Source organism: Rhipicephalus sanguineus, chromosome 2 (assembly GCF_013339695.2).
Source record: "Rhipicephalus sanguineus isolate Rsan-2018 chromosome 2, BIME_Rsan_1.4, whole genome shotgun sequence".
Taxonomy (NCBI): Eukaryota; Metazoa; Arthropoda; class Arachnida; order Ixodida; family Ixodidae; genus Rhipicephalus; species Rhipicephalus sanguineus.
The window spans coordinates 31,207,647-31,234,447 of NC_051177.1; the positions used below are offsets into that span (position 1 = coordinate 31,207,647).

At 45.1% G+C, this 26,801-nt stretch overlaps 2 protein-coding genes across 3 annotated transcripts in view; one reads left to right on the plus strand and one right to left on the minus strand.

Annotated features, from left to right (window-relative positions):
- Window positions 1-26,801, plus strand: part of LOC119382659 (uncharacterized) — a 111,621-nt gene that overhangs the window by 6,102 nt on the left and 78,718 nt on the right. The window lies entirely within an intron of this gene.
- On the minus strand, window positions 498-26,534 carry LOC119382657 (piRNA biogenesis protein EXD1). Its single transcript, XM_037650455.2, has 13 exons — window positions 26,242-26,534; window positions 25,893-25,961; window positions 25,733-25,781; window positions 25,472-25,614; window positions 23,466-23,560; window positions 22,044-22,130; window positions 20,800-20,904; window positions 18,137-18,217; window positions 15,983-16,138; window positions 14,213-14,407; window positions 8,227-8,353; window positions 4,594-4,823; window positions 498-2,634 (listed from the first exon to the last, which is right to left on the minus strand). Exons 1-12 carry the CDS (start codon window positions 26,375-26,377, stop codon window positions 4,636-4,638), a joined length of 1,431 nt encoding a protein of 476 aa, XP_037506383.1. The 5' UTR covers window positions 26,378-26,534; the 3' UTR covers window positions 498-2,634; window positions 4,594-4,635.

The window sequence follows — 26,801 nt, forward strand, 5'->3', positions numbered from 1 at the left end:
TGAAGTGGCAGGTTTTTACTCTTTTGTTGCACTTTGGCGACAAGTTTACTTTAAATGGGCTTTACTTAAATTCGTTGTGTAGAATGACATCGGTGATGGAGAGTGAGCACTTATGATGCGGCCAAGGTGGACAGCTAACCCTTATTTTTCAACTCCGGCCGGCATTTGCCTCATTGCAGTTATGTGCCTTTGAGCATGGTGCAATTGCTGTGCTAATTAAGTTATACGTACTATGGATTCGTGAATAGCGTATCCTGCATGATCCAGAGCTTGTGAATGCGGTAATGCTCAACGCGCAATTTAGAAAGCAGTGTTGGAAGGAGCTGCCGCTTCCAAGGCAAAACGAGCTGATGGGCAAGCCAGGACCAACAGTGGCAGGCAGCCACCCCCTCCCCCGTTTTTGTACAAACATGTTGATTGTAGCTTGTACTGTTTTAAGGAGCATAGTGGAACAGGTTCTTGAGTTCCTAGACTGGAGCGATGGCAAGAAGGAACAAGGAAATGCAGAGATGAAATTTGCTGTCAATTTTGTTGGATGCCGTGTTGGATAGCATCAGTAATTTGACAATGTTTCAGTAAATACAGTGACATTTATTTAGGCAGACACAAGAGTAATGAACTTGTTTACAGCTTTGCAGCATTTCAGTTTCAGTTTAGATGCACGCAACATTTGTTGATTGGCTCTGTAGAGTTGTTTTCTTGTTGGATGAGGCATTTGACAAAGTTAACAGGTCATGCTTAGTAGGCAAGTTTTGTATATAAAAGAAGTTGGCAGTTTTTGAGGAGAGACTTCAAACTGCACAAAGCCTCAAATATGGATTTGTGTTGAACTGTATGAACTACTTAGTATGCTCAGTGATGTGAGACTTTTTTTTGTTGTTTATTTTTTAAGTTGTGACGGAGGTGCAATCTTCACCAGTGAATCAGGAGCACTGCTAGCTTATTTACAAATGCAAATAGGAGTTACATTATATTTGCAGCCAGCCTTCTTTAGTGTACATAAGAGAAGAAACACAGTCTTGAGAAATAAAACCAGAATTTGGCACCCCCAAAATACCTGTGTGTTATGTTGAATCATTTACTTCTTCATGTTAAAACAATGCTGTCTTGTGGAGCAGGAAATGTACAAATGAAACCGAGTAATATCGGACATGGACTGAACCCTGTGGAGGTACCACTTTCCTTTCGTTTTGATGTTTTGTACACTCCCAAGATGTGCACGCCTGGGCACGAATGCGAAACTACACCTCGGCCTTCAAGGACCTCCCAATGTCCTACCACTTGGGTGGCTGTTCGTGGCTGCGGAAATGGTAAAGGTTGATTGGATAAAGGTTGCCATGGTTACCATGCATTGCATTATAAACTTCTTCAAAGCCTGGGTTCCTATGAATACAAGAGAGCTAGTCTGGAAGTGATGACCGAATCAATGACCTGTGGATTTACATCGTGTTGCCAAGACAGCTCATCCGCAGCAAAGCTCTCTGTGGAGAACACTTTCACTGTTTAAGCAATCGGGAAACTGCGATTATTGGGTTGGAATTGAAGCAAAGCAAGCTTATCGATTACTATGGAAAACAAGTGTTTCTTGCCATCTGGTATAATTATTCTGTGTGACCACTTCTTACAAACACATACCACATGACGGTGGGTTTCACTAGAAATGTACACGATTATACTACTGTTGAGTAGATGATACCATAGAACAATGGCATAAAATGATTCCATGATTTCAAATTGATAGTCCATTATTCAAGGCAAAAGAAAAATTGGCTATCACAAACATATACTCCATCAGAGTTGGAGCTGTTAAACATAGTAAAAACCACCATCACTGAGCCACTCCAGTGGCTCAATGGTGGTAAAACAAAGAACAATGCAGATGCTTACATGAATGCATTTTGGACTAGTAGGCGTGATGCATTATGAGGATGATCTCTTAAGCAGAATCCTTCGAGACTTTCATATCTGCCGGCCTAAAAGAGATGCCTTCTGCATTTTCGTTTACTGGCCGATTTCCCCAGAAACCTGGGGACTTTGATGTTCCTTTTTTAATGTCTGCAGCTTCTGCGGTGGGGCTGGAATTGTGCTTCCATCTCGGAACTGCCGTGCTTTCAGCGAACGTACCCCAATGGTGTTCCACGTTAGGAGGTGATAAAGACTGGCTGCTCCCATGGATCAATGGCTCATCCTGCATGCTGTCGTTTCTGTGCGTGCTGTTATTACAATGCTCCATTAATGTCCCTGGTAGCTGGGTATCGTCACTAGGATGTTTAGCTGCAGCAACATTAGTGTGGTGCCTGTGGTCAAGGTTGCTGGAAGGAATGCTACTTGGAGGCCCGTTGCCATCACAGTGCTGCGATAGTGCCTGCTGAGAAACGTCCACAGCATTATCTGTACTGCTACACCGAGGTGCAGTGAACTCTACATTGCGCTCGACGCTGCGGGGACTGGCGTTCAAATGTGGCTCGTCCAGAGCAACTCGATTCGCCTTTGTGTCTTCCTCATTTCCATTGGCTACAGGGCAGTGGAGAGCTGAGGTGGCAGGCTTTTCTTCTTGCATAGGTTCAGCAGGCTTGGCACTTTGCATACTACACTCACCCCCATTGCTCTTCTGAGCTGTGTCCGGTTCCGTAACTGGAAAAGCCACAACGAGACCACAGTCAGCAGGCACTTTTCGTCGACGCAACACGCCAGCATTACAGTGGTGCTGCTGCTGTAGCGGAAATGTTGGCAAGAATTAAATGCAATAACTACAATACATAATTATCTTCACATTTATGTCACCTGTTTGGGTTGGCTAGGCTGGTGGATAGTGACATGAGAAAAAAGAAAAAGAAAGAAGGGTGCACACCTCTGCTCTCTGTTACTTCACTGCACATGACATCCAGTCCAATGACTTGCTGGAGTGACATCGATAGAAGATGGTTTCATATTTGCTTAGTACAGATGACTTTAACGAAACTCTAATTGTAACATGCGCTCTGATTTTCATAAATAAAGAAATAAGAAGGGCAAGGCCTTTGTTGCTCACCTGTCAGTTTAAAGGCAACAAAGGTTAATGGCAACAGTTCTTTTAACATGAAAAGGTTTATTGCATCTGAGCAACACTAAAATTGTCATCACTGATCATTATACCCAGTGACTCCTTAGCACTGAAAAACCCAGAGCATATAAATCTTGAACATGGCATTTTAAATGGTAGCACTACATTTTTAGTACCTTGCCAATTATAACAAACTAATGAACTTGCACAGCATGGAAAATGCTAGTTCTATAGGACACACAGCTACTGAGACATCTGAGATGTCGGGACTGGTTTGGATAAGAGAAATTTTTAAAGGCAATGACAACAGCTGTTGGTATATCAATGTGCTGGTTTTCAATGTAGCATGTAAATTTTTGCTCAATTTTATCACAAAAATAGCATGTGCACTTTGCAAAGTGGAATTACATCTCGGAGAGAGGCTGAACAAGAGTAAGGTGCGAGAGACCTGCACTTTTTGACAGATGTGACCTGCGTGCAAACCCCGACAAAAGAAGCTGTTACCTAGTTTAACTCGTTTTTCATTTACAGTAGAACCCCGCTTGCACGTCCCTCACTTATACGTTTTGCCCCATTAATGCTTCTTGCTTCCAGAGGCAAAAAAGAATCTAGACACCTGTGTAATAGAATCCCATTTTGACATGCTCCGGCGATTTTTCAGCCCAATAACATTGCAAACTGTTGCTGCGTTAGATGTGCCGAAGGGGTATGTCAATAAGCTTGGCAATGTAAACTGCCACAAGGTCATCCAAGTGCTCGAATAGGGTCTAATTCTAGCAGAGGTGCAAAAGAAACACGAGACTTAAATCAAGGACTTCTTTAAGCCATAAACCGACGAACAAATTCTTCTGAGGTTGTGCTGTGTGCCATGCTTCAGTTATTTTATATTTAGCAGCACTTTTTTCCAGCTTTTAGACACATGTTCACGTTACATGTTCCTTCGCTGTTCTTTTTTTTTTGTTTTTTTGCACACCTGTGAAAAATGTATTGAAGGGCTTCTACTGTAGTGTGCCTAGGGATAGCAGTGCTAGACAATAATACATAAAACATCTGTTGAGGTTTTACGTCTCAAAACCACAATATGATTATGAGAGACACCTTAGTGGAGGCCTCTGAAAATTTCGACCACCCGGGGTTCTATTAATGTGCGCCTAAATTCGAGCACACGGGCCTGTCAGCATTTTGCCTCCATCAAAATACAGCCACCGCTGCCGGGATTTTATCTTGCGACCTTCAGATCAGCAGTCAAGCACCACAACCACAGGACCACCACGGTGCACCAGTAATAATTAATAATTGTTGGGGTTTAACGTCCCAAAGCCATGATATGATTCTAAAAGACGCTGTTGTGGAGGGCTCCGAAAATTTAGACCACCTGGGGTTCTTTAATGTGCACTTAAATCTATGTACACGAGCCTCAAGCATTTTCGCCTCCATTGAAAATGCGGCAGCCACGGCCGGAATTCAATCCCGCGACCTGCGGGTCAACAGTAGAGTACCACAACCACTAGACCACCGTGGCGGGTGCAGTGCACACAAGATAAACTTACCAGCCAACTCCCTAGATGTGTCGTTGGTCTGTTGTTGCATCGCTACATAAAGCAATGAGTCCTCCACACAGTTGTCTTCCTGCACATTGTTGCGTTCGTCTCGTTTTCGATTGTATTCTTCTGGCGATACGCCTCTCTCGGCTGCCTCGAGTGCATGCGGTCGTTGTTCATCGAGGAAAATCCACGGCCACGTCTCAGGTTGTCACGGTGGTGGTAGTGTCTGTTGTTATCTGTGCAGCAGCAAACACACGCGAAGTTTCAATGGCGTAACTTACATTCTGGAAAACATGTCCTGAACAGCGGCTTACCTAATACCATGGTCCCTTAATACTTTTACTGGTCATGAAACTCCCGCGTAACTCAATGAGAGCTTCATATACTGTCCGCACTTTCCGTGCTGTGGCGCTGGCGTAGCTAGAAGGGGGACGAGGAAGCCAGCTGCCGCTGGCCACCATTAGTGGAGTGTGGGCGCGGAGTGGTGTTGTTTGTGCTGGTTGCACCCCTTTTTTCTTTTCGCAGTCACCTTGTCGTGACAGCGATGCCCAACAACTGCTGTGTGCCGGGCTGCCGCTCGAGATACAAGGGCACCGTCGAAAACGTCTCCCTGTTCTGTTTACCAGCCGACGCGGAACAATGCGACAGATGGAAACGAGACTGTCGGATTTTCGTTAGACTCGAAGTACGTTCGCGTGTGCGAAAAACATTTCGATGCAAGTGACATGTACGTGCGGACGTGTGCACAGTGAATGGAAACGTCGTTTCACTGCCTCGAGATCGACCAAGGCTGGTGGAAGACGCCGTGCCTAGAATTGTATGTGTAGTGTGTGTGAGTGTGTTTGGAGTTTTATGTGAAGTGCGGTGTTCGGAGTGTGTGCATTTGCTTTCTGGATAATGATAGAAACTAAGAAGTTATGCCGTAGGCCAAAATGCAATATTTTGTTTTACTTTGATAGTGCTGTTTGCTGGTGCTGTCGCTGAATCGAGAGAATTTCAAAAAAGGTTCAAGAAGATTAATGCAGTGTTGTATAATTGATCAGGTTAAGCTGAATAACTGGTTTGACGGAAGCTCCGGATTGATTTCGATTTGCGCTGGAGTTTACATTGAAGGAACAGGGTGGCTAACTGGAACTCCAACTTAGAACTCGTGGTCATTGCAACAGTATATGGGAATGGATAAAAAAAAAAGAGCCGCGTATATAGAACTCAGCAGAGTTATGAAATCTGCATGCGTAAAATCAAAACCTTTCGCTTGAAAATCGCACATAGTGCCTATATCTAGCAAAAGAAGCTCACAGCAGTTCCACCTCATTATTTTTTTTAATCTTCAAAATTAAAAGCGTAAATTATGACACCAAAAAAAAAAAAAGAAACAACACGAGCCTCCCTCTCCGTTTTGTGGTATCTCAATGTGCGCTTTTGATATTTAAAGTTATGTTTCACTAATTATATCCCTCAAGAGGTACTTCAAAGCTATCAATAATAATTAGCCTGATATACAGGCTTATTTATTGGCACTTGAACATCTATTTGCAGCTTTGTGATGTCCTATAGAATAAAGTGACAATTATAGTGCGAAAACCAGCGTTACGTGCAGCCTGAGCACGGCTACTCTGCAACTCTAGCACAAAATATGTTAACCTGTCAGTCATCTAGAACCATTCACAGTGTTCGGTTTAAGCATGAAAGAGACTATGCAGGAATCGAGAAATGTAGGAACGTCACGAACACACGCGTCACTTGACAGACGCCCTCAGTCAAAAAGCCAGCAATCAATGTCTTGGACAATTTGACAACATGCATCATGTACCATATTGACAATACTAATCACTGCTATGATTTGTTACCGAAAACACGGAGAAGGAAAATATCTGAAGAAGTGTATTTGACGACAAACACTTCCGCGAATGCGCAACTGCCCTACCAAGCGCGGCAGATCAATGCCCTTCTGCTTACAGTGGCGCCTCTGGTGGCCACTTTTGTCCCTTATGAAATTTTCACGGGAGTTTCATGACCAGTAAAAAGTATTGAGGGACCATGCTAATATACTCATCACGGAGCAAGATGAGACAAAAGCACCGACTTGGACGTTCGAACTCTTGCACGGTGTAACAAATTTTTATAGTCGATGCCCATTACACTAGACTGTCGTAATGAAGTGAGAAAAGTCCGCTACACTTCAAGTCAATTGTATTCGAAATTATGGCCATGGTATGTTATAAAACAATGGAGCTTCACGTATGCTGCCATCTAACCTGAAGGCAGTATGAAAAACAGCAAGAGTATAAATTGTGATGAATCACAAATCTACAGGGTTACTAGTTATGTGATGATTGCACAGCTGTGCAGAGCGACGCCTTGCTGTCTGCCGTTTTCCAGACAACGGTTGCCGAAATATTGCAGTTTTCCTGTGCCAGAATGTATAAACATCCACACAATACACAATAGTAAGATGAATAGCTGGCACAATGGTGGAGAATGAGTGCTTGCCACTATCAGTGACAAACACGATCCACAGTTAGTCTTTCACAGAAAATAGTGGTCCATAGAAGTGCCCAGTGTCTTGTTGATTTCATCCATCCCGACAAGCAATGACAACTGTCAAGCCTGTAGCACAAACATGAGCTGTGATGAGAGACGAAGTTTAAATGGTCACCGTGGAGCGCACTTCAGAGGGCTTGACCGCTTTATCATCCAGATTACAAAGTGCATGGTGCGAACCCAACAAAACAGAAGATGACATCACCTAACAAGCTAACAGTTCGAAGGAGAATTTCGATGTGTCAAAACTCAACCTTTGACAATGATGCAAGTCGAGTGACCTCTCTTCAAAAAAAGTGCAGTGTCAGCTATGATATCACAAATAAAAGTTACATTTTTCTGCTGTAGGGCCTTGCATAACTTTAGTAGTTTCTTTATTCTTATTTTTTTTTCTCTTGGACACAGAGAAAGTCACCCTCTGCGTTACAATAGCGGTCGCATTACATTCGAGTAAGTACAGCACTGTCTGTGGAGCAGTACAACATCCTTCGGCTCTTTCTCTATGACATATCACAACAAATGGTTTTAATGGGATACTACAGAAAAAGACTATTCTTCTTGTACTTATTAGTAAATTACTCTTTCACGATACCAAAAACACCACGCTTGTGATGACAAGACGCTTGGTAAGCGAGAAAATGTGCAAAAAAAAAAAAAGAAATGTCGGTGGTGACGTCACCTTAAAATTCCTGCACTAATCGCCATGGCGTCACAGATTTTGATGGTGTCTACTATTGCCCACGTAGTTCTTAATCGGTAAAAATGAAGTACATTTTCTTCTGAGAAAGCCGGAGACTTAACATACCAAGTTTCAGGAAATACTGCCGAGCCAATGAGGCCAAAATACAAAAAGTACACTTTGAAATCAGTGACATCAGGTGCAGAGATTCGGCAAGTGATTTAAAAATGAAACTTTAGCCTTGGTTTTCTCCCTTATTATTAAAGCTGTGGTGGAATTATTGATGTTAGAGTTTCAGAACAAAATTTACCTAAACCAATTCATCGTTTCACTTTAGTGTCCCTTTAACAAAAAATGCACACGTACACAATGGTGGCATAAATTGCAGCCAGCGACAAGCAGGTCATTTCACTCACCCCTCCTGGAATGGGGTCCATATTCTCTGTAGCAATCCTCATCGTAGCTGCTGTAATTCCTGTTTGGTGCCGCACGCTTAGCACCAAGCTTGAGAGCATCCCTAAAACCCATGGGCAAAATGTGATCCTGTGTACAAAGAATTTTAGTCCCGTAGTTGGAGATTGTGCATCATTAAACATTACACAGCAGCATGCAGACACTCATAAAAACTTATGGTGACTGTTAATCAGAACATGCTTACTTAAGGCCATGCTCACAAGGTAGTGGTGGGACCAACGATGACATACCGTATTTTTCATGTATAACCTGCACCCTTAACAACAATCTGTGGAAAATTTTCTATAAATGACCCGTGCGTATTGCTGCGAAGTTAGTTTCCTTGCAGAGCCGTGAAGCACTGCCATGAAGCCACCTTTGCAACCAGCATTCATGCTTTTCGTCTCGCCGTGTCGCTCAAAGTATTTTTTACTTTTTGTGCGGGTTTTACATGAGAAAATATGGTATTTAACACATTTACTCGCACAATACTCAAGTAAATAGTGAATAGCTGTTAACGGCAGTAATTTCACTTGCATTTGAGCCAAAACGGCACATAGAAAGTCAAAGCATGGGACGTTGTGGTAGTAAGAGACTGTAACCCACAACCGAAGTAGAAAACGGAACCAAAGAGGACGACGACGATGTGCGCGAGCGAGACGCTCGTGAAGCTCGAGAGCTGGAGAACGTCGCCGGGCTGGGAGAGGGCGGCCAGGAACGAGCGTCCTGGGAACGAGGAAGCACCACGGGCCGGGCCTAGCAGCTGTTCCGGTGGTGAACGAGCGTGCGGGCCAGGAGCTGAGATCGTGGCCTCGGTGCCACGTCCAGGCGGTTCCGGCACAACCTGAGCTGACCCCGTTCTGGAGCCGAGATCGTGGCCTCGGTGCCACGTCCAAGCGGTTCCGGCGCAACCTGAGCTGGCCCCTTCTGGAGCCGAGATCGTGGCCTCGGTGCCACGCCCAAACTGACCTTTTCCCGAGCCGAGATCGTGGCCGTGGTGCCACGTCCGAGTCGGCCGTCGTCAGCGTGGGCCTGTACGTTCCGCGACGAGCAGGTCGTCGTATGTTCGTGCACTTTCACACCATGCACATGTCCGCTTCGTGCTGGCATCATCGCTACCTGACTGCGGTATGTGAGTGACGTTCGACGGGCCTATACGGCAGGACACGCCGATTCTCTCGCGTGTTATTAGAACTCTAAAAGTTAGGACTTAAGGATATCTGTATTGTTCAGTGGGACAAAGCGTGTGTAATTGTGTGTGTGTAATTGTGTGTGTCAAGTCGATAAATGTGTTTCTTGTTCGTGCCTTGGTTTTCCTGCATCTGAGGGCCCAAGAACCACCACATTTGGCGAGCCTGCCAGGATGGCACATTAATATTACAGCCATTACTCAGATGCGGGGCTAGGCCATGGACAAGGAAAAGTTTATTGCACTTGGCCGAGAACTAGGGCTCAAGAAGGCTGAGCTTAGAGAATGGGTAGAGAAAGAGTGCACCCTAGCTCGCGATGAACGCGCACGGGAAAGAGAAGAAGCGAAGGAAAGCGCCGAACGACAGCGACAACTTCAGGAACAAGAGCTCAAGATTTTGGAGCTGAAGCTTAAACTTCAGGAAAGCGCGGGACGACAGTCAGCTGAGGCTAATGAACCAGGGGGAGCTACTCGAGCGTCACCACGAGCACTACACGTGCACCGGAAGTATATAGCCCGCATAAACTGATACCGCCCTTTGACGAAACGCGGGACGATCTCGACGCGTACCTACAGCGGTTCGAGCGTGTCGCGACGTGCCAAGGGTGGCCCCGTGAGAAATGGGCTCTTTCACTGAGTCTGTGCATGACTGGAGAAGCCCTAACTGTGATAGGCCTGGCTAGATCCAACAGCTGCGTTAAACTATGACCAGCTAAAAGCGGCGCTACTGCAGCGGTTTTGGTACACTGCAGAGGGCTATCGGGAAAAATTTCGCAAAGCGAAACCCGAAGACAATGAGTCCGGCCTGCAGTATGCTTCTCGGCTTGCTGGTTATTTTGACCATTGGTTGGAGCTATCAAAATCCGACAAGACCTTTAATGGCCTTAGAGACCTGATTATCGCCGAGCAATTCATGGAGAATTGTCTTCCGGCTCTGAGAGTGTTTCTGAAGGAGAGGAACTGCCGAACGTTGTAGGAGATAGCGCAGACTTCGGACAACTTTATGGATGCTCAGTCACTGGTGAATCTGGGCAAGGAACGCGCATGTGGAGAAACGGGTCCGCCCACATCTCTAAGGACGGAGCTCGCAAGGAAGAGGCTTCGGGCGGACGACCGTTGCTTTCTGTGCGATAAGAAAGGGCACAGAGCGACTGAATGCTGGTCGCGCACGAAAGCATCTTCCCCAGCGCATGGTCACAACAGTGACAAGTATTCCGCTGGCAGAGGGGACAGATGTGAAGCATCGTGCGTGGTATCGGGTGGAAAAAGCGAGGAAAAAACAGCAGGGAATGCGGAATACGTCATTCTGAGAGATGGAGAAAAGGTTCCTGTTGTCAACACTGCAGTCAACCGAAGTGTTGTACCTGAGAACATCGAGAGCGTGCCCATTGTGAAAGGGTTTATGAATAAACGCCCAGTTACCGTACTGCGCGATACTGGCTGCGATACGGTCATAGTGCGACAGGCATTAGTGCCAAAGGAAAAATTGACCGGTACGTATCGGCCGGTACTCTTCCTTGACCGCACAGTGCGTAATCTACCAGAAGCTGTGGTCTTCCTGGATACGCCACTATTTAAGGGGGAAGTTCGTGCTCACTGCCTGCGAGACTCACTTTATGATGTTGTCCTTGGAAACATCAAGGGAGCCGTGCCATTGGACACCACGAGAGTGATGGCAACCCGCACTACCAATCACAGTAGCAGCACAGACATCGAGGAAAAGACGCCTAAAACCCCTAAAAACCGTCGTAGTAGGCGACATGACCAGGTCACCGTAAGTCGCGTCGCGAACCGACTACGTGCACCTAGGCCCGAACCTAGTGACAGCAGTCTATCTGCAGCTAACAGCGATAACCAGACGGCATGCGCGAAGAGATGGCAAGCAACGGCCTTCCATCTGGATCGTCGCAGCTATCGACCTCGCCGTGGCCGAATTCGCGACCGGATTCGACACGTTACCGCGGTACACCTACCCCACAAGATGAGGCATTGTTGCCTCTGGACACGACGCCCAGGGTACCACAACGTCGTCGACCCAGGCAACACTCCTACTTCGAGGAACGCAATACCGGCCGCCTCAATCAATCTCGTCCGGGGTATCTTACGCTCCGCAGCGATGGCACGGACAGCCTCAGAGCACAGATGGATCAGTCGCCATCATCGCCTCAGCCGCCGCTTCAACCACCCCGTTCCCAGAGTCACTTTCAACGTCACAAGACTAAGATGTACAAGCGACGTGACAACAATACTTACTGACAACGACTACCGCTGACGACGACTACCGCGAGCATGGTGTGGTGTCGTCAGCTGCGCAAAGAGGACCAGGTGAAGACAGCAAGACAACTAGACATCCACGGTGTGAATCGTGCGTTGTGTGTGCTGTGTGTCGGCGCGTGTTTATTCACCAGAGCCGGCAGTGTGCGCGCGCCTCGTTGTGACGTGTACGCGGTATGCAGGTGTATAAAACCGTATATGCCACCGCCGGCCGTATCAAACGTGCGATTAGCGCGTTTTATCTTCCGTGTCAGAGTGTGCCGAACAGTGAGTAACAGTGTTTGTGTAATGACAGAAGACTTGCAACCTTGGCACTATTTGCATATGCTCGGTGATTGCTTTTGCTGTGTTCCGTTGTGTCGCGTTCGTACTAACGTTATCCGCGGCACAACGTACTGAAAGTGGGGGGAAATGTGGTAGTAAGAGACTGTAACCCACAACCGAAGTAGAAAACGGAACCAAAGAGGACGACGACGGTGTGCGCGAGCGAGACGCTCGCGAAGCTCGAGAGCTGGAGAACGTCGCCGGGCTGGGAGAGGGCGGCCAGGAACGAGCGTCCCGGGAACGAGGAAGCACCACAGGCCGGGCCTAGCAGCTGTTCCGGTGGTGAACGAGCGTGCGAGCCAGGAGCTGAGATCGTGGCCTCGGTGCCACGTCCAGGCGGTTCCGGCACAACCTGAGCTGACCCCGTTCTGGAGCCGAGATCGTGGCCTCGGTGCCACGTCCAAGCGGTTCCGGCGCAACCTGAGCTGGCCCCTTCTGGAGCCGAGATCGTGGCCTCGGTGCCACGCCCAAACTGACCTTTTCCCGAGCCGAGATCGTGGCCGTGGTGCCACGTCCGAGTCGGCCGTCGTCAGCGTGGGCCTGTACGTTCCGCGACGAGCAGGTCGTCGTATGTTCGTGCACTTTCGCACCATGCACCTGTCCGCTTTGTGCTGGCATCATCGCTACCTGACTGCGGTATGTGAGTGACGTTCGACGGGCCTACAGTCGCCGACCGTTTATTCGGACGCCGAAAATTCGGACATGCTCGTTTATTCGGACACCTTCGCGGCACCGCCACTCGTCCCATTGAAGTAATGTAAACTCACGACCGAAAATTCGGACACCCCACAGCCCGCCGTTCGATTTTTCGGACTCCGGCTGGTTGATAGAGCGCGACGTTGAACACCATAACAAGCTGTCAGCAATGTTTACAATATTTTTACTAGGTTGCCAGCACTGAAATGTTGCACTGGCTATAACTGGAGGTCGTGCCAGTGTCAAAAATCCACGCAGAAGTTACCGATCTCGAAGGCTATGTTTGTTGGCTACACGTAACGGTTGCCTTTTGGCTTTAGCCAGTCACGTATCCATTGAACGGCTACCACGGCCAAACAGCAGGCCAAGCCAAGCCAAGCTTGGAATCGGCTCTGTGCGGCGTTTGAGGCGAATGACAGCGCGTACGAGTACGACGCGGATCCTAATTCGGACGAAGAGAGTACGACAACAGATTACAGAAGCGCTGCAACATCAACTAGACCAACATCATTTCCTTTTGGCGTGTGAGGGTTTGCGTTCTCATGTTTCTGTGGCTAGGCCTGATCTGCATCCCGAGCTTTGTGTCCTGCTCGTGCGAGGCTGATCTGCTGAAATTGCTCCGACGCTACCCGTTCCATGTGCGCCGTCGGAACTAAGAAACGCGGCAACTACAAGGCCCTGACGATGGCGAAAAAAAGCGGCGATTATTCACCAGGTGGAAGTTGCTTGGGAGTTTTCGCCGAGTTGGGCGATGAGATCATCCGTCAGCTACTCGTACCAGCGCATGTGGAAGTGACTGCCGTGATGACGCACCTCCCACACCACAGCCATCAAATGCGGATTTAGCGTAGGCTGTTGCAGTGCTATTGCCGACCCGCAGGGGTGGAAGCTCTGGTTACAGCAGCACGTACGGCTACGATCCGCAGGCAGATCGAGTGCACCATGAAAGCATTCGCTACTACTGGTGGGCGCTGAAGGATCATATCATGACATGCAGCAATCAGAAGAAAACTTTCTGTGCCAGACCACAGTGTATCGAGCTGGAGACGAAGGTTGCAGAGTGTATCTGGGAGCTGCGAGCTGCGCTCATGTCACGACTGCTACCGGTGACTTCAGAGGGCATCCAAATTAGAGCTGTCAAGATGCTTGCAACGTTTTATGAAGATAATGCTAGAGCCCATCTTTTGGCTTTCTTCCATGTGAAACTTGCGAGTAAACACATGTGTAAATAAATTGCATTTTCACTGTGCAGCACATGAAATTGTGTTTGTTTCACGGTAAAAATGCCTTTTGATACTTTAGCCATTCCATGTACTGTTTCTTTTTTTTTTTTTCAATTTTCTGTGGTTCAAAATCAAGGGGTTGACCTATACTCCGGTCTGACCTATACTATTACGATTTTTACAGTAACTGCATTCGTGTGTACATCCCATAGGTTCCAATAAGCTCAGCTGTAGATGACGCACCAGGGGCAAGCATCGCAGTTCCTCTTCACTGCAGTCTCGATCCAGGCCAAGAAAGAACTCCACACCCAGGTGGAACTTTTGCAGCATCTGCTTGAGGCACACACGTGCAAGCTCTCCGAGGTACACGACGTCCTTCACCAGTGCATCAATCTGACGGAGGGAGAGTGGTCGCTGTCCCCAGGCACACACTTCATCCTGCATAGTGTGTGCAATCAAGATGCAAACTAGTCTCTAATTGACAGAGCTGTTGTAAAGACACAAACAAACATGAAATATCGCAAATCAAACAAGGAAGCATGAAACTTATGGCAGCTAGCTAAACTGGATTAACGTAACAGAATAAATCTCGATTTGAGTTTGGTATCATTGCACCATGTGGTTAGGGCCTAAGCACACACTAATGTGGAACACTAAATCAGTTTACACCTATAAAATTATTTGAAAACACTATTGTTGCTAATTTCACCATTGTAAGTTCATTATTTGAAGAGAAAAATGCAGGTCAAAGCCTTGTTTTTGGATGTCGCACTGAAATCTCATTAACTGAATGCCAGTGTGACATCACGGATATCAGTCAAAACAATACAAATAATTTTTAGTAATAAACAATTATGGAGGTTCTAGCAACACCGTCACAATATATGACGTGACGGTGAGTCTGTGCAGGAGCCTCAAGACAACTTTGCTACTTTTTTTTCATTTTGTGCATTTTCTCCATTACAAAGCTTCTTTTCACGGTAAGGGTGGTGCTTTTGTTATAGTCAAAAGGTAGTTTACTAATACAAGAAAGATGGCTTTTCTCTTTGGTGTCCCTGTATCAGGGTGCGCTGGGCCCCTCCTTCTAAATTTGAAAGGGGGCCTCGTCCCCCTTGCCTAGTACTAATCGGTAATGAATGCAAGCCAGTATATACCCTCTTCACAAACATGTACATGCATACAAGTGGCTCATATTGGCTAGAGGAGGGCACTCCTATCAGGCAAAGTTGCCCCCCCCCCCTTACAAGATCAAGCCTAGCATGAGATACCATTCACATGGCACACCCGCAGCAATTTCGCTATGTCACTGTCCAGGTTATTTTACAAGGAATATAAGTAATAATGGCGAGCTAAATGGCTAAATGGCGAGTGCCTTGGTCTAGACATGACTACATTCAGTTTAAAGCTGCCCAATGAATTGAGGAGTGCAGCACTTCAATGTATCTGTGCCACTGCTCGTGCTTTGGTGCTTGAAACTAAGGCTGGCTTGTCTGCTTTGTTGTCCGTTTCTTTTATGTGTGAATGCTAGCTGTGAAGTTTCCCAATGTACAGGGTCGCCACGTTTAGGGGAAACACCTCATTAGTATCCAAGAGCTCAAAGCAGCTACTAAACAATTCTTTCACTTATAGACATTGTTATTAGGCGTCACATAAGGCAAATTTGTTTTGTTAGGTAGAATAAACACTATAGTTACAGCAATGGCTTGAGTAGTGATGAAGTGTTTCTCCCAAATGTGGTCGACCCTGTACATTATGTGTCACATGACTGATTTGCCCACAACCACACTGACCATGTGAATCCCAGTTTAGAAAAGACAAACTTCTCTTTTAAGACTTTAAACCCATTTGGCGTTAGTGCGATGCCACAGATATTGTTGTGCTTATCACATATTCCACAACTGCATAAGGGAAAATTTTCCTCCAAAAAAGAGTGACAGAAAAAGATAGAAAGCTCTTTATAAAAAAGCAGTATGATTTGCCCTTGCACCTTTGAATGACTACTAAAGTGCATACCTCCTGACTGCCCTGCCTTGAGCGTGTGTACTTTAGCTGATCGTACGAGAGGTTGAGGAAACTCCTGAGGCAGTTCTGGACACCACGCACATATGATGGCAAGTGGCAATCGCCAGCCTCCAGCTTCTTGTCGAGGTAAATGATCACGTCAGCCACCTGGTAGCAGAAGTGAGCAATGTCACGAATCAGTGATTAAGTGACTGAAAGCCTTTGCTGGCTGGGTGAAGAAATGTGCAGGGCAACAAAAAGCACAAGATCACAAAGATGCAAATGATAAAGTCTTGCATAGGTAGCTTTTGACAGAAGGTCTCAAGAACCTGTGCTGAAAACACAGAGGAAAACATGACAAACAACAAACAAAAGATCATCTCTATAGTTAAGCTAAGATAGATCATTCTTTAGCAGCATATGAAGCAGTTCATTTCAACAGCTTCACAACGGAATTAAGTTGCATGCAACATAGCAATAATACACACTTCCTGAGTTTTAAAAATAAAAGCTTATAGACCTGTCACACGGCAAATCTAATGTCATTTACAGCTAATGTCATTCGTTTGCAATGACATTTGTTTGCTGTCACACGGGGAAACTAATGCCATTTGATGAAAATGACATTTCCTGTCGAATGAGTTCCCGAAACACATTCGCATTCGATTTCGGACCGAATGCGTAGTCTCGACGCCAGGGACCTTTTAGGAAGATAACTGTTGACTTATGTATGCGTAACTTTTGTAATTCGTAAATATCTTATTCTTTACTAGATTAACTTATTACTGGTTTGATCACGTAACAGCACGCGCGAAAGTTTCTAAAAGAAAGCTACTCTCAACTAAAGTGGCTGGACGCCGGCCATTTGTGCTCTCTTGTTGTTGCCCATATCGCGGGAGTTGATCGTCCGATTGCATGTGTTTTGGTTATCAAGGTGGTGACTACACGAATTAGCTGCCGCTGTCTCATTTCTGCAGCTGGAGTGTCAGTTGTGCTCGCTCTCTTTAGTTCACTGTACCAACGCCCGGTCATATCGTCGGCCATGTTTGAATTGAATTGAATATTATTGCTCACATTTTTTACAAAAAGTTTGCATACACTGTGTGGACCCATAGCCATAGGCTAGTTTGGGTCCAAAGAGAAACATTTTATAATGGCACTGTGGAAAAGTGTAACTGGTTTTCGATTGGTTCTTGGCTTGACTTCGTTTGTCGTACAGCTGTGGCAAGTTGTGTAAAACGGCTGCGTATATTTATATTCTTCGAGCAGCTTTTTAGTGATAGAAAATTATTTTCGAGGATACACGCATGTGAGATGCAAGTTTTAATAGATTTTTATTTCTCCCAACGTCACGGCTCAGGAGGGCTAAGGTCATGGTCATCATTTTAAAATGACATTTGTTTTTGTCGTGTGACAGCAGGCAGGTAAAATGACATTAAGTTCACCTAATGTCATTTGTTGTAAATGACATTAGATTTGCCGTGTGACAGGGGTATTAGATACTGTTGCAGGTCACTTAACACTTGAGTTCGCTGCAGTGAGCCCATGTTTTGCCTTGCCAATCAGCACTACTTCCCGGTCTATGCAAGCTGATCACGTTGAATGCCTCTCACACAACACAAACAGAAATACTTATTATTCAATATCTTTCAGTCATAAAGCTTGAGATAGTGCTGGCTGGAATTCCATAACATAAGTATCTGTGGCTTCGCAACAACGATGAAGAGCGGTGAGCAGCACGGGCAGAGCGAGTGCGTGAGCCCTTAAAAAAAAGCAGTTGGTTCTTGTATTAGTATAACGTAGCAGCATCCTTTTCTTTTGCCTCCGCTACAAGTTGAACAACTTCAGGCAGTCACCGACTAGAAATGTGGAAAGAGAATGAACATGCTAGCCACAAATCCCCAAACCCGTCACCACAAGACCTAGTCTATTGTCAATCCTCTGCTTGAGCAGCAATGGCTTATAGTATGACACCAATTAACAAGCACTACACGCCCTTTTCACTGTATACAAGCTAAAGATGCCATCTCAAGCAAAGTGTGTTTAAGATGGGATATTTAGCTCCTTCCCCTTCCTCCAGTGCTTGCAGCTATGCTCTCTGCGGATTAAACCATAATAGCTCGTGTACAATGCTAAAACAGAGCAGAAGGTGCATCGCTGACTTGCCATTGTGTCAAACACATTGTTGAGGCCAACTTGGTACTGGTGGTGAAGGCAATCTGACAGATGCCGGCAACCATGGATAATCTGGAATAACAAAAGAAAGCAAGGTACAATTGAAAAAAAAAAACAAGCAGTTTAGCTAAGGAGATTATAAGGAGGCTGCATTGTATAAGTAATAGAGACACAGCAGGGAAGTATGTTTACCAGGGTTAAATAGTCTAACTGTTAGATATAGAGAATAAAGCGAAGGTGAAAGCATCACCTTGCATTGTCCACCGTAAGCTGTAAAGTGCAGAGTGTGATGCGCAGCATCCAAGTCTAGTCGCTGACACCTAATGTCAAAAGTGTGCTGAAAACTTTAAACACTGTGCAAGTGTGTGGAGTTGGGGCCTTCGAATGAAGAAACGAACACCATGTGCAAGGATGCCATAAATAGTACAGGCAATATAAAAATGCTCCAGGAAGGCTTTTACTGCGAGTTTGTGCCATTACGACGCATTTCCAATTTCATTATAGACACAGACAGCTTTCGTAAGCACAGAAGCGAAAGCAGGGATATCTGTAGGACACCATACTTCTGCAGGTGGCTCAAACCCTGGGAAAATGACAATAGTGTGCCCAGCTTGTGTAATCTATCCTAACCCTTGAACTTCTTCAGACATCCATCACATGGAGGTGGCTTTATAAAAGAAACATATGGCAGATAAACAGCCTCCTTTCATCAAGTACGCCCTAACAAGGCTTTAGTCAGATGATGCAAACTTCAAGAGCATGGCATTTCTGCACCTTATAAATGGCAAGATGGCCGACAACATGTGAAAGCAATTGTCAGCGGGAAAATTGTCTGTGACACTGTTAGCTTCGATAGGGCACACACCCTGGCTTTGTAATCTGGCAGGCCCCACTACATACCTCTACATACAGCCAACTGAGCCAAGCCACGGAGCTGCAAGTACAGTAGAACCTCATGGATACGTTCCCGCTTAGTACGATTTCCCGGCTCTTACACTCGCAATCGCGAAAACTAAAAATAAATAACCCAATAGAGCTATGTGTTAACACGTTCCGGTTAATACATTCCTGGAAAATGCGATTATTCGACAGCAAAGTTCAGCACAGTGACAAACTAGGGCCATATGATACGTTCTGCAGCCAAAAACTCTCATTCAGGTTTGCAGAGAGGCCCTCATGTACCTGTGAAGTGCTGCCGCACAGCGACGGCGCTTCACAGGTACATGAGAGTTCTGTTTACCCGTGCGTCAGCAGAACCTGCCAGGACAAACTTGTTCTGGAAGGATTCTGGCTGTCAGATGCCAAAAAGAGACGATGCACGCTCGCTGCCATCTTTGTAAGGACTCAACGGATTGCAATGCAGGTGCTTGGGGGCTTCACCTTCGGCTGCCATTATACGCTTGGCGTTATCTTCTAAAGCCCGTTCCAGAGCGCGAGAAGGTGCGATTACGAGTGGCGGCGAACATACTGCCGCATGTCTCAAGTTAAGACAGAACGCTAACTGATCAGCACGTTTGAGCGATGAAGTACGCGATAGCCGCTGACAGCTGTGGCTTTCGAGGACACTATCACTTTCGCAGCAAGATTTTGCATTGTGTTGTACCGCGATTGTTACATGCACTGCACAGAGTGAAACTTGTTAAGCGGTTAGTGGCACGACAGTTTTGTTCACGGACGGTGCGAGCCGCGCGTGATCTTGCGAACGTACACGATCGCGAGAATATCGCTTCAGCTCTTCGGCAAACCTAGCCACATATTTTCAACGGAAAATGCAGAAAGAACCAACGCTTACGCGCAGCAATGTTTCGTTTGCTGCTACGGCAGTAGTGTTTCTTTAGATTTACACTAGCTGTCCCAGAGTTCGATTTTGCTGTTTTCGGGCATCTTAGGGTGTCTCAGGATTTCAACACACGTGACCATGAAGTTTCCTGTCAGAAACAGAACTAGATGGCTGACCTCTGGCTGCCAGAAGTTCGAAAATCGAAGAGCCCCACTAAGTCTATTGAGAAATAAATGTTTTTTGCCCTTGAACCTCATAATGGGCTGTCAGCCTCAATTTTTACTGGATTCAGATCATACGTTTTCCCGGAGAGTATGTTTACTTTTCAAGTTTTTTCGGAAACATATCAACGACATTCTACTGTATTTGCAATCATTGTTTTTCATTTTTTTTGGAACAATACGTTGCCCTTGTTCCTAAATTGTTTCTTGGTATGTGTGCCGGTTTAAGTAACAAAAAATAATAAGCTCATCGTGAATGAAATGCCCGCTCTGAAAATGCTTCTTCACAAGCAGGTCTGCACTGATATCCACACCAGAGGCTGTGTCCACGTGCTGGGGTTAGGGTTATCGCATAGCTATTCATAAAAGAGCTCCAATCAATGTGAATCAGTGTGCCCTCGCTCTACGATCAATTTGCCCCCAGTTAAAGACTGTAGATCAACTGCCCTGAAATGGCGCTGGTCCCAAGTTCGATTCTCAGGCCAGGATATATTTTTCTTCAAAATTGCTGAACTGTGCTTCCCGAGAAACCCGCACTGGGTTGCCTCTGCGGCTTTGTGCTTCCGTCTAGTGGGTGACAATATTCCTTTTCATTACGCAATCAGTGTTGGGAAAATAATTTTTAAACAAGTGCAGGTGGGGAGTGGCATTACCTTTTTAATGTCATCAGACTCAAAGACTTCCTTCAATCCATGGTCAAACAGTTCTTTCTTCATTTTCTGGACATCAAATACATACACTTTGGATGAGGCTGCAACCTGAGCAAAAAAAAAAGGAAGAAAAGTGCATTGAACATTTAGAATCACACATTCAGGAAATAAAGACAGAGAGTCTAACAATCATCTCAAGTATTTTATAACCAGGTAAAGTAAGCAAGACAAACTGCATACTAATAGCAGCAAGGCCTTGGCCACCACCAGAAAATGTACTGGTTGTGGCATGCTGCTTCAACAACCAGCTCTTCTTATGACATAACTGCATGTGAAGTACGCATGCTAAGTAGGTGAAGGAGGCATAGATACTAATTCTCTTACGGATTTCTGCCTAACGTATCATATGGCTGATCGTCATGTCACTTTCTCATTACACAGCAAAAAATATTAAAAGCTCATTTCACTGCCTGCAAAAACAAAAATTCAGTGCTTTTAAGGAAGGTTCATGGCCTTCACAGGGCATTTATAAGGATTAAAGCACCTAATGCCCAAGAGCTTAAAAATGATGTAGTGTCTCAAGCAATGAGCAAACACATCTTTTTGTTGTTGCACACATACACACACATACATACGTTTACTAAGCATTATTCCATGTAGACCACAAACGAACAAAAATGGTTCTTTAAAACAAAGATGCTAATCAGACCATATAAACGGTTTACATAAAGCTTAGGGTTGGATAAAATATGAAGTTTGATAAGCTTAATTCAATGCAAAATTCAAATATTTTTAAGCAATCCATGAAATTTAGTGGTTCTTAAGGCCTCGATAATGGCTCTTTCACATCCAAGGTCTTCAAGGATCACTACAAACCCTAACATTGAAGTTGTTACTTATTTGTTAAAAATTATGTGCTTTATTTAGGAGTGAACCATATCGCTAAAATCAATAAGTATGTACTACAGGATTATTTCATCAAGGCCAAAAAGTGCTTTCAAAGTTGTACTGAAGAAAATGGCAATGCTTATAGCAGCTTCATTGAAGGAACAGTAACAGTGCAGACTTGACAAATATGCACCAAAATTGCTGCTTGTGCACTAGATTTTGGCAATAGATGCTGCTTTTACTTTAGTTAGGCATCAGTTGGGCACTGTTGTGAAGCACTAGCTGAACATTGTATTGTAAATAATGACTATGGTTATAAGACCATTGCCATCAACGAAGGCAACGAAAGTGAAACTCACCGCCAAAACAGAAAGAGATCCATGACGTCCAACTTTCACGCCTTCAAATGCAACAGAAAGAGTCCGCTCCTTTTTGATTGTGGCAATCTTTTAAAAATAAAAATAAGAAGATATGTTCAATGTAGCAATGCAGACAAAGGTAATGGGAACTACAAATGTTTGCACAGCTGAAAGTGATTGTCGACTACTTTTCATTTTAAGTTTACTTTGTCTATCTCAGTTTAGTAGACTGTACAATCTGTGTTTTATCACTATACTCCATCTCATACAGAGTGTGCAACATTATGGAGGCTAGCAAAAACTTTTGTAGTAGCAGAGTTCGCGACAAGAACTAGTCTGTTGAAATATGCAGCGTTTCACATTTTCCTCGCCAAACATCTAGCAGAGCTTCCACAGAACTGCACACTATGTACGAAACAGAGTATAGCAAATTGTTTTCAACATGCAACACTAGCACTGACAGCATCATGGCAGCCATGTTGATGCACTACTACTGCTAATGTAAAATGCCATGCTCTCATCCATTCCCCTCACATCGAGGTAGAGTAGACAAACAAGATAGTGTAAAGAAAAACGAGAAGCTGCACACAGGGGTTGTGCTTGCCTTTTTGTCTCATTTGTGCCATCTCACAATTACAGCAGACATGAAGCAACAAGTGCAGCTCGAACAACGATTAAGAAAAACGAATGAGCAGCACAGTAAAAGCTGTAAATGGAACTCCAGTACAGTGCACGTTAAGATCATTCCAAACTTTTGTGTGTGCCCTTATCACAGGCAAATTATGAATGCATGTTAACCCCTGAATTTAGAAATGTGCTTTAGCTTGAAGCCACGCCAAGATTCAGTTATGCACAGTTCACAATAACACAAGGCGTGAGCATGCCAAAAATGCTTGCTGCAATTCCTTGGGTGTTTACGGCAGGTACTACGTATCTCTAGCCAGATTTCAGCAAGCCAACATGTGGGTTCAAGACACATTCCCGATGAATATGCAGGTAACCAGGGCTGAGAAAAGCTAAGACACTGATTCACAATAACGGGCCAAAAAGGTAGTGTTAAAATGTTCGAATGCCACAAGGAACTACTATTATAAATTACTTTGTATAATATAAACATAAACTGCAGCAAAAGTGCAGCTTTCGAGGCTGCGAAATGAAAATTTTTATTTTGAAAAAGTAAGAGAGAGTTACACTTCTAAAAAGCCTTGTCCTAGGATGCATGGATGAATGGATGCAAAACTTTAGTGAAAGTCCTGAGGTGCGCAACTCAGCACGCATGGCCGCCGCAATGTTTAAACAATAAGCGGGATTTGAAGGTAACACATAACAAATTAGGTTTAAGGTATACACGGTGGCATAATCGGACAGACTGCAAATGCATGAACACCAACTCAACACACAAATAATATATTGCATACCCACCGCTTCACTAAGTTGGTCATTCACTTCGTCAATGACTTCAAAATCAGTAGCGATTGGACACCGCAGCTTGGGCAGGTCATCTGGTGTACCAATGACTGCAAAGGAAGCATGCAGTTGAAAAATTCCAAGCAAGCACTCACTCAAGTATAACGTAACAAATATTTGGAGAAAAATATGTTTACACATGGGCAAGATATGTGATGAATAAAACGTATCAGCCACCTTACAAAACCTTCCAGTGTTACATGCAGAGGCACACTTGCTAGGCAAAAGAAACAATATAGGAATACTAGTGTGGCAACTTGGTAAAGATGCACTCCTTCGAATGATGCATGGCTTCGTAAAGATGCAACCTGCAGTTGGGCAGGTTGTTAAAGATGCATGGCTTTGAATGATGCATGACTTTGTAAAGATGCAACCTGCAGTTGGGCAGGTTTGTAAAGATGCATGACTTCGTAAAGATGCAACCTGCCCATCTTGCCACACTTGACTCTTATTTCTAGTACAAAGGGCTATGTTATGTTTTAGCGCTTGTCCTACCTGCGTCTATTTCATTTGCCTCTGTTTTTTATGCGCTACTCATTCGAAGTCACAATATAGGAAGCACTAACAAAAATCATGCCTGTCACCCTGAATACTACATTTCAAGTAAACCTGCCGGTCGTGTAGAACACACCGTGATGATTATCCTTTGCAAGCATGCCAGTGTTGTGTGCCATGAGGAAGCCAAGAGTTCAGCAAACAATCCAGCACTCTCTCACAGAATTTTGGTGTCCCTTCGCACACGTCATGCTAACAAGGCTACACATGTGATGTCTCCAGGCTAAAAGTTGACAAATGGATGATTACAACAGATGCAAATGCCAGCATGATGAGCTGTGCTGTGAGAAGGGATGTGTGGGGGGGGCTCTACCACCGAATGCCACTGATTTTTCCAAGAAACTTCCGTTAAGGTGACACCATGTGAAGAGTGATCAGAGGTGTGCAATGAACCTTTTTACAGATAATCTTTCAGACAAGTACACAGTAAGGAGTAGAGTGCACTCGGAACTTACACGACCAAGAAACAATGGTAGCTTTGCTGTCACTCATAAAATACCTGTAACACTGCTATTATGGGATCATTTTATAAGTTCCTCTACTGACATGTCCACTGTTGACTGTTGCTACTGTATGGCAATTTCTCAAGCTAGGAGTGATTTGCCTTTAAATCCCTTCTGCTTAGATCTGTCGATTAAATGTGGGCCAAGGATGTTATTCAACAGTTACAATGTTAGCATGTAACAATGGTCATGTGTTGGGTTTTCCTATTTCTGGCAGTCATCATGACATTTGCACTAGCATATTCATGAAGTGGACTGCTGTTGTCTAAACACAATTCTTGTAAAATAGCTGTTATCCCGTATGCTTTCCAAGCATCGTCTAGAGCTCAAATGTGGAGTCTGTATGTACAAATGCAGCAAAACTCCGTGCAAAGCTTTGCATTCCAAAGCTGTCCAGTTCATATGTCTTTAACGCTGCTGAAGACACAGTGAATGCACTAGAACCAATCAAGTGAGAGAAATAATTGGCACCTAAAGAGATATTCAAAAGAAATCTTTTGGCCAAAACATTATTTTCGAACTGTATTTTAAAAATGTTATTTTTGGTATCCACATATATGATTCCTTTATCCACCAAGTTCTTATCTCTGAGGCTGATATTTTTGCCATAATATGCACCTTAACATATGGTTCAGGTGATTTTTCCCCATATTCAATGACAGCAATTTTATCCCTCTAGCATTTCTCACTAAATCGAGCTGGCGATACAGTATGCAACACTAACATTTGTTTATCTCAACAAGTAAAAGCCGATAGCTTTGCTAAACCTTTTTGTGTGTTGTCACACTTAAAGGAACTGGCTGCATCATCTGCTTATTGATAAGAGCATTACCCGCATCAGGCTATTGGTCAAACGAGTGCTTTCATTTCTTTCACAGAAATTAGTGAGAGAATGAGACGTACGCTTTATGATGCCCTTCTTGATGACTTCGGAGGTGTCATTTTCTTCGCGATGGCAAATGAATTCGCTGTTGTTTTGTGCTGCATTCAGTTTTTCAAGGTGAGCAGGTACAGGGCGAACTCTCAGCAACCGTGGTCCATCCTCACTGAAAGGTAGCATCGCAGTGTGAGTAAATGGGTGGTGTCATCACGTAATGTGTTAACGTGATTCACAATAAACCTGAACATGGAGTTCATAGGTCTCAAACATGACACTGCACTTACTCTCGTTGCAGAATGTATTTCTTGCGCGTCGAGTTGTCCAGAACCACACCTGCAACACGCAACGCGGGTTAAACAGATTGAAACGCCACATGGCAATTGTTCAAGCTACGCGTTTCGGCAAACCGTTTCGCACTACGTGCGCACTGTCACTGCTACTCACACGACGAAATTTCCTGCGCGTAGAAGTGGAGCTGTCCAAAAAGTGGCTGCTTCACGGCAGCGTCACTAACTGCAAGAAAGAAGTTAGAGGAGGCGGTGAGCGCGCGCTGACGTATAAAAGGAACAAGCGCGAGCTCGTAGTACACGCAAAAGTTCGCGATCATTCTCTGGTACAAGGAAAAACATTTGGACACTGGCCAAGAGTGCCACAGCGTCCGCGATCCCCACATGCAAACACCGAAACGCAGGCGTCTTGAGGTAAAACAAAACGTGGGCTCTCGGTGCTAGCGACAGCTTCAAAAGGCGGGCACCGGATACTTTTGTCGTGATCAACACAAAGGCAAGCTTACCTTGATCGAGTGTGATTCGAGATGTCTTCTGGGAGACATCGACAACGACGCCTTCGACACTGCCTTCGTTCATTCGAAGTAGCACTCGACAACCTTGGAGGTCGGGGGAAAGCCATTTCGATGCAATGGAAGACATCTGAATTTTACGATAAAAGCAAATGACCTTCGAGAAGCTAGCGGCTTTAAGCACTGCAACTCTGCAACGATTCACGCATGAACACTACACTACTCTTTTGAATCCTGACGTGCGGACGAACGCGCGCCCGCCAATCTTCACGTGCGTATGGACGCGCACAATAAGCCGCAGCAGCTGGAAAGTGACGGCTGTGACAGATGGCGCTGACGGCACTACTGCCGCAATGATGATGGCTGTGGCCGTGTTGTATCGGGCCAATCTACAGTGTACTAGGCCAATCAGATCTATCGGATTATGCCGCTCAATCTGAAAAGATCATGAAGTGGTTTTTAAAGGTGAAAGCAAGCCTTAGATGCCTCATCAAACGCGAAAATTGACCGTCGGCGTCATCGGCGTCCGGCGTCGACAGCGTCAACACGAGTGA

Bases quoted from the DNA above. Each gene is read 5' to 3' on its own strand.
- LOC119382657 (XM_037650455.2), bottom strand. From the start codon at position 26,377: ATGTCTTCCATTGCATCGAAATGGCTTTCCCCCGACCTCCAAGGTTGT. The intron at 16,139-18,136 runs GCAAGTCAGCGA...TTCTGCTACCAG, and splicing joins ACAATGTGTTTGACACAATG to GTGGCTGACGTGATCATTTA. The intron at 8,354-14,212 runs GTGCGTCATCTA...CTTTGTACACAG, and splicing joins AACTGCGATGCTTGCCCCTG to GATCACATTTTGCCCATGGG.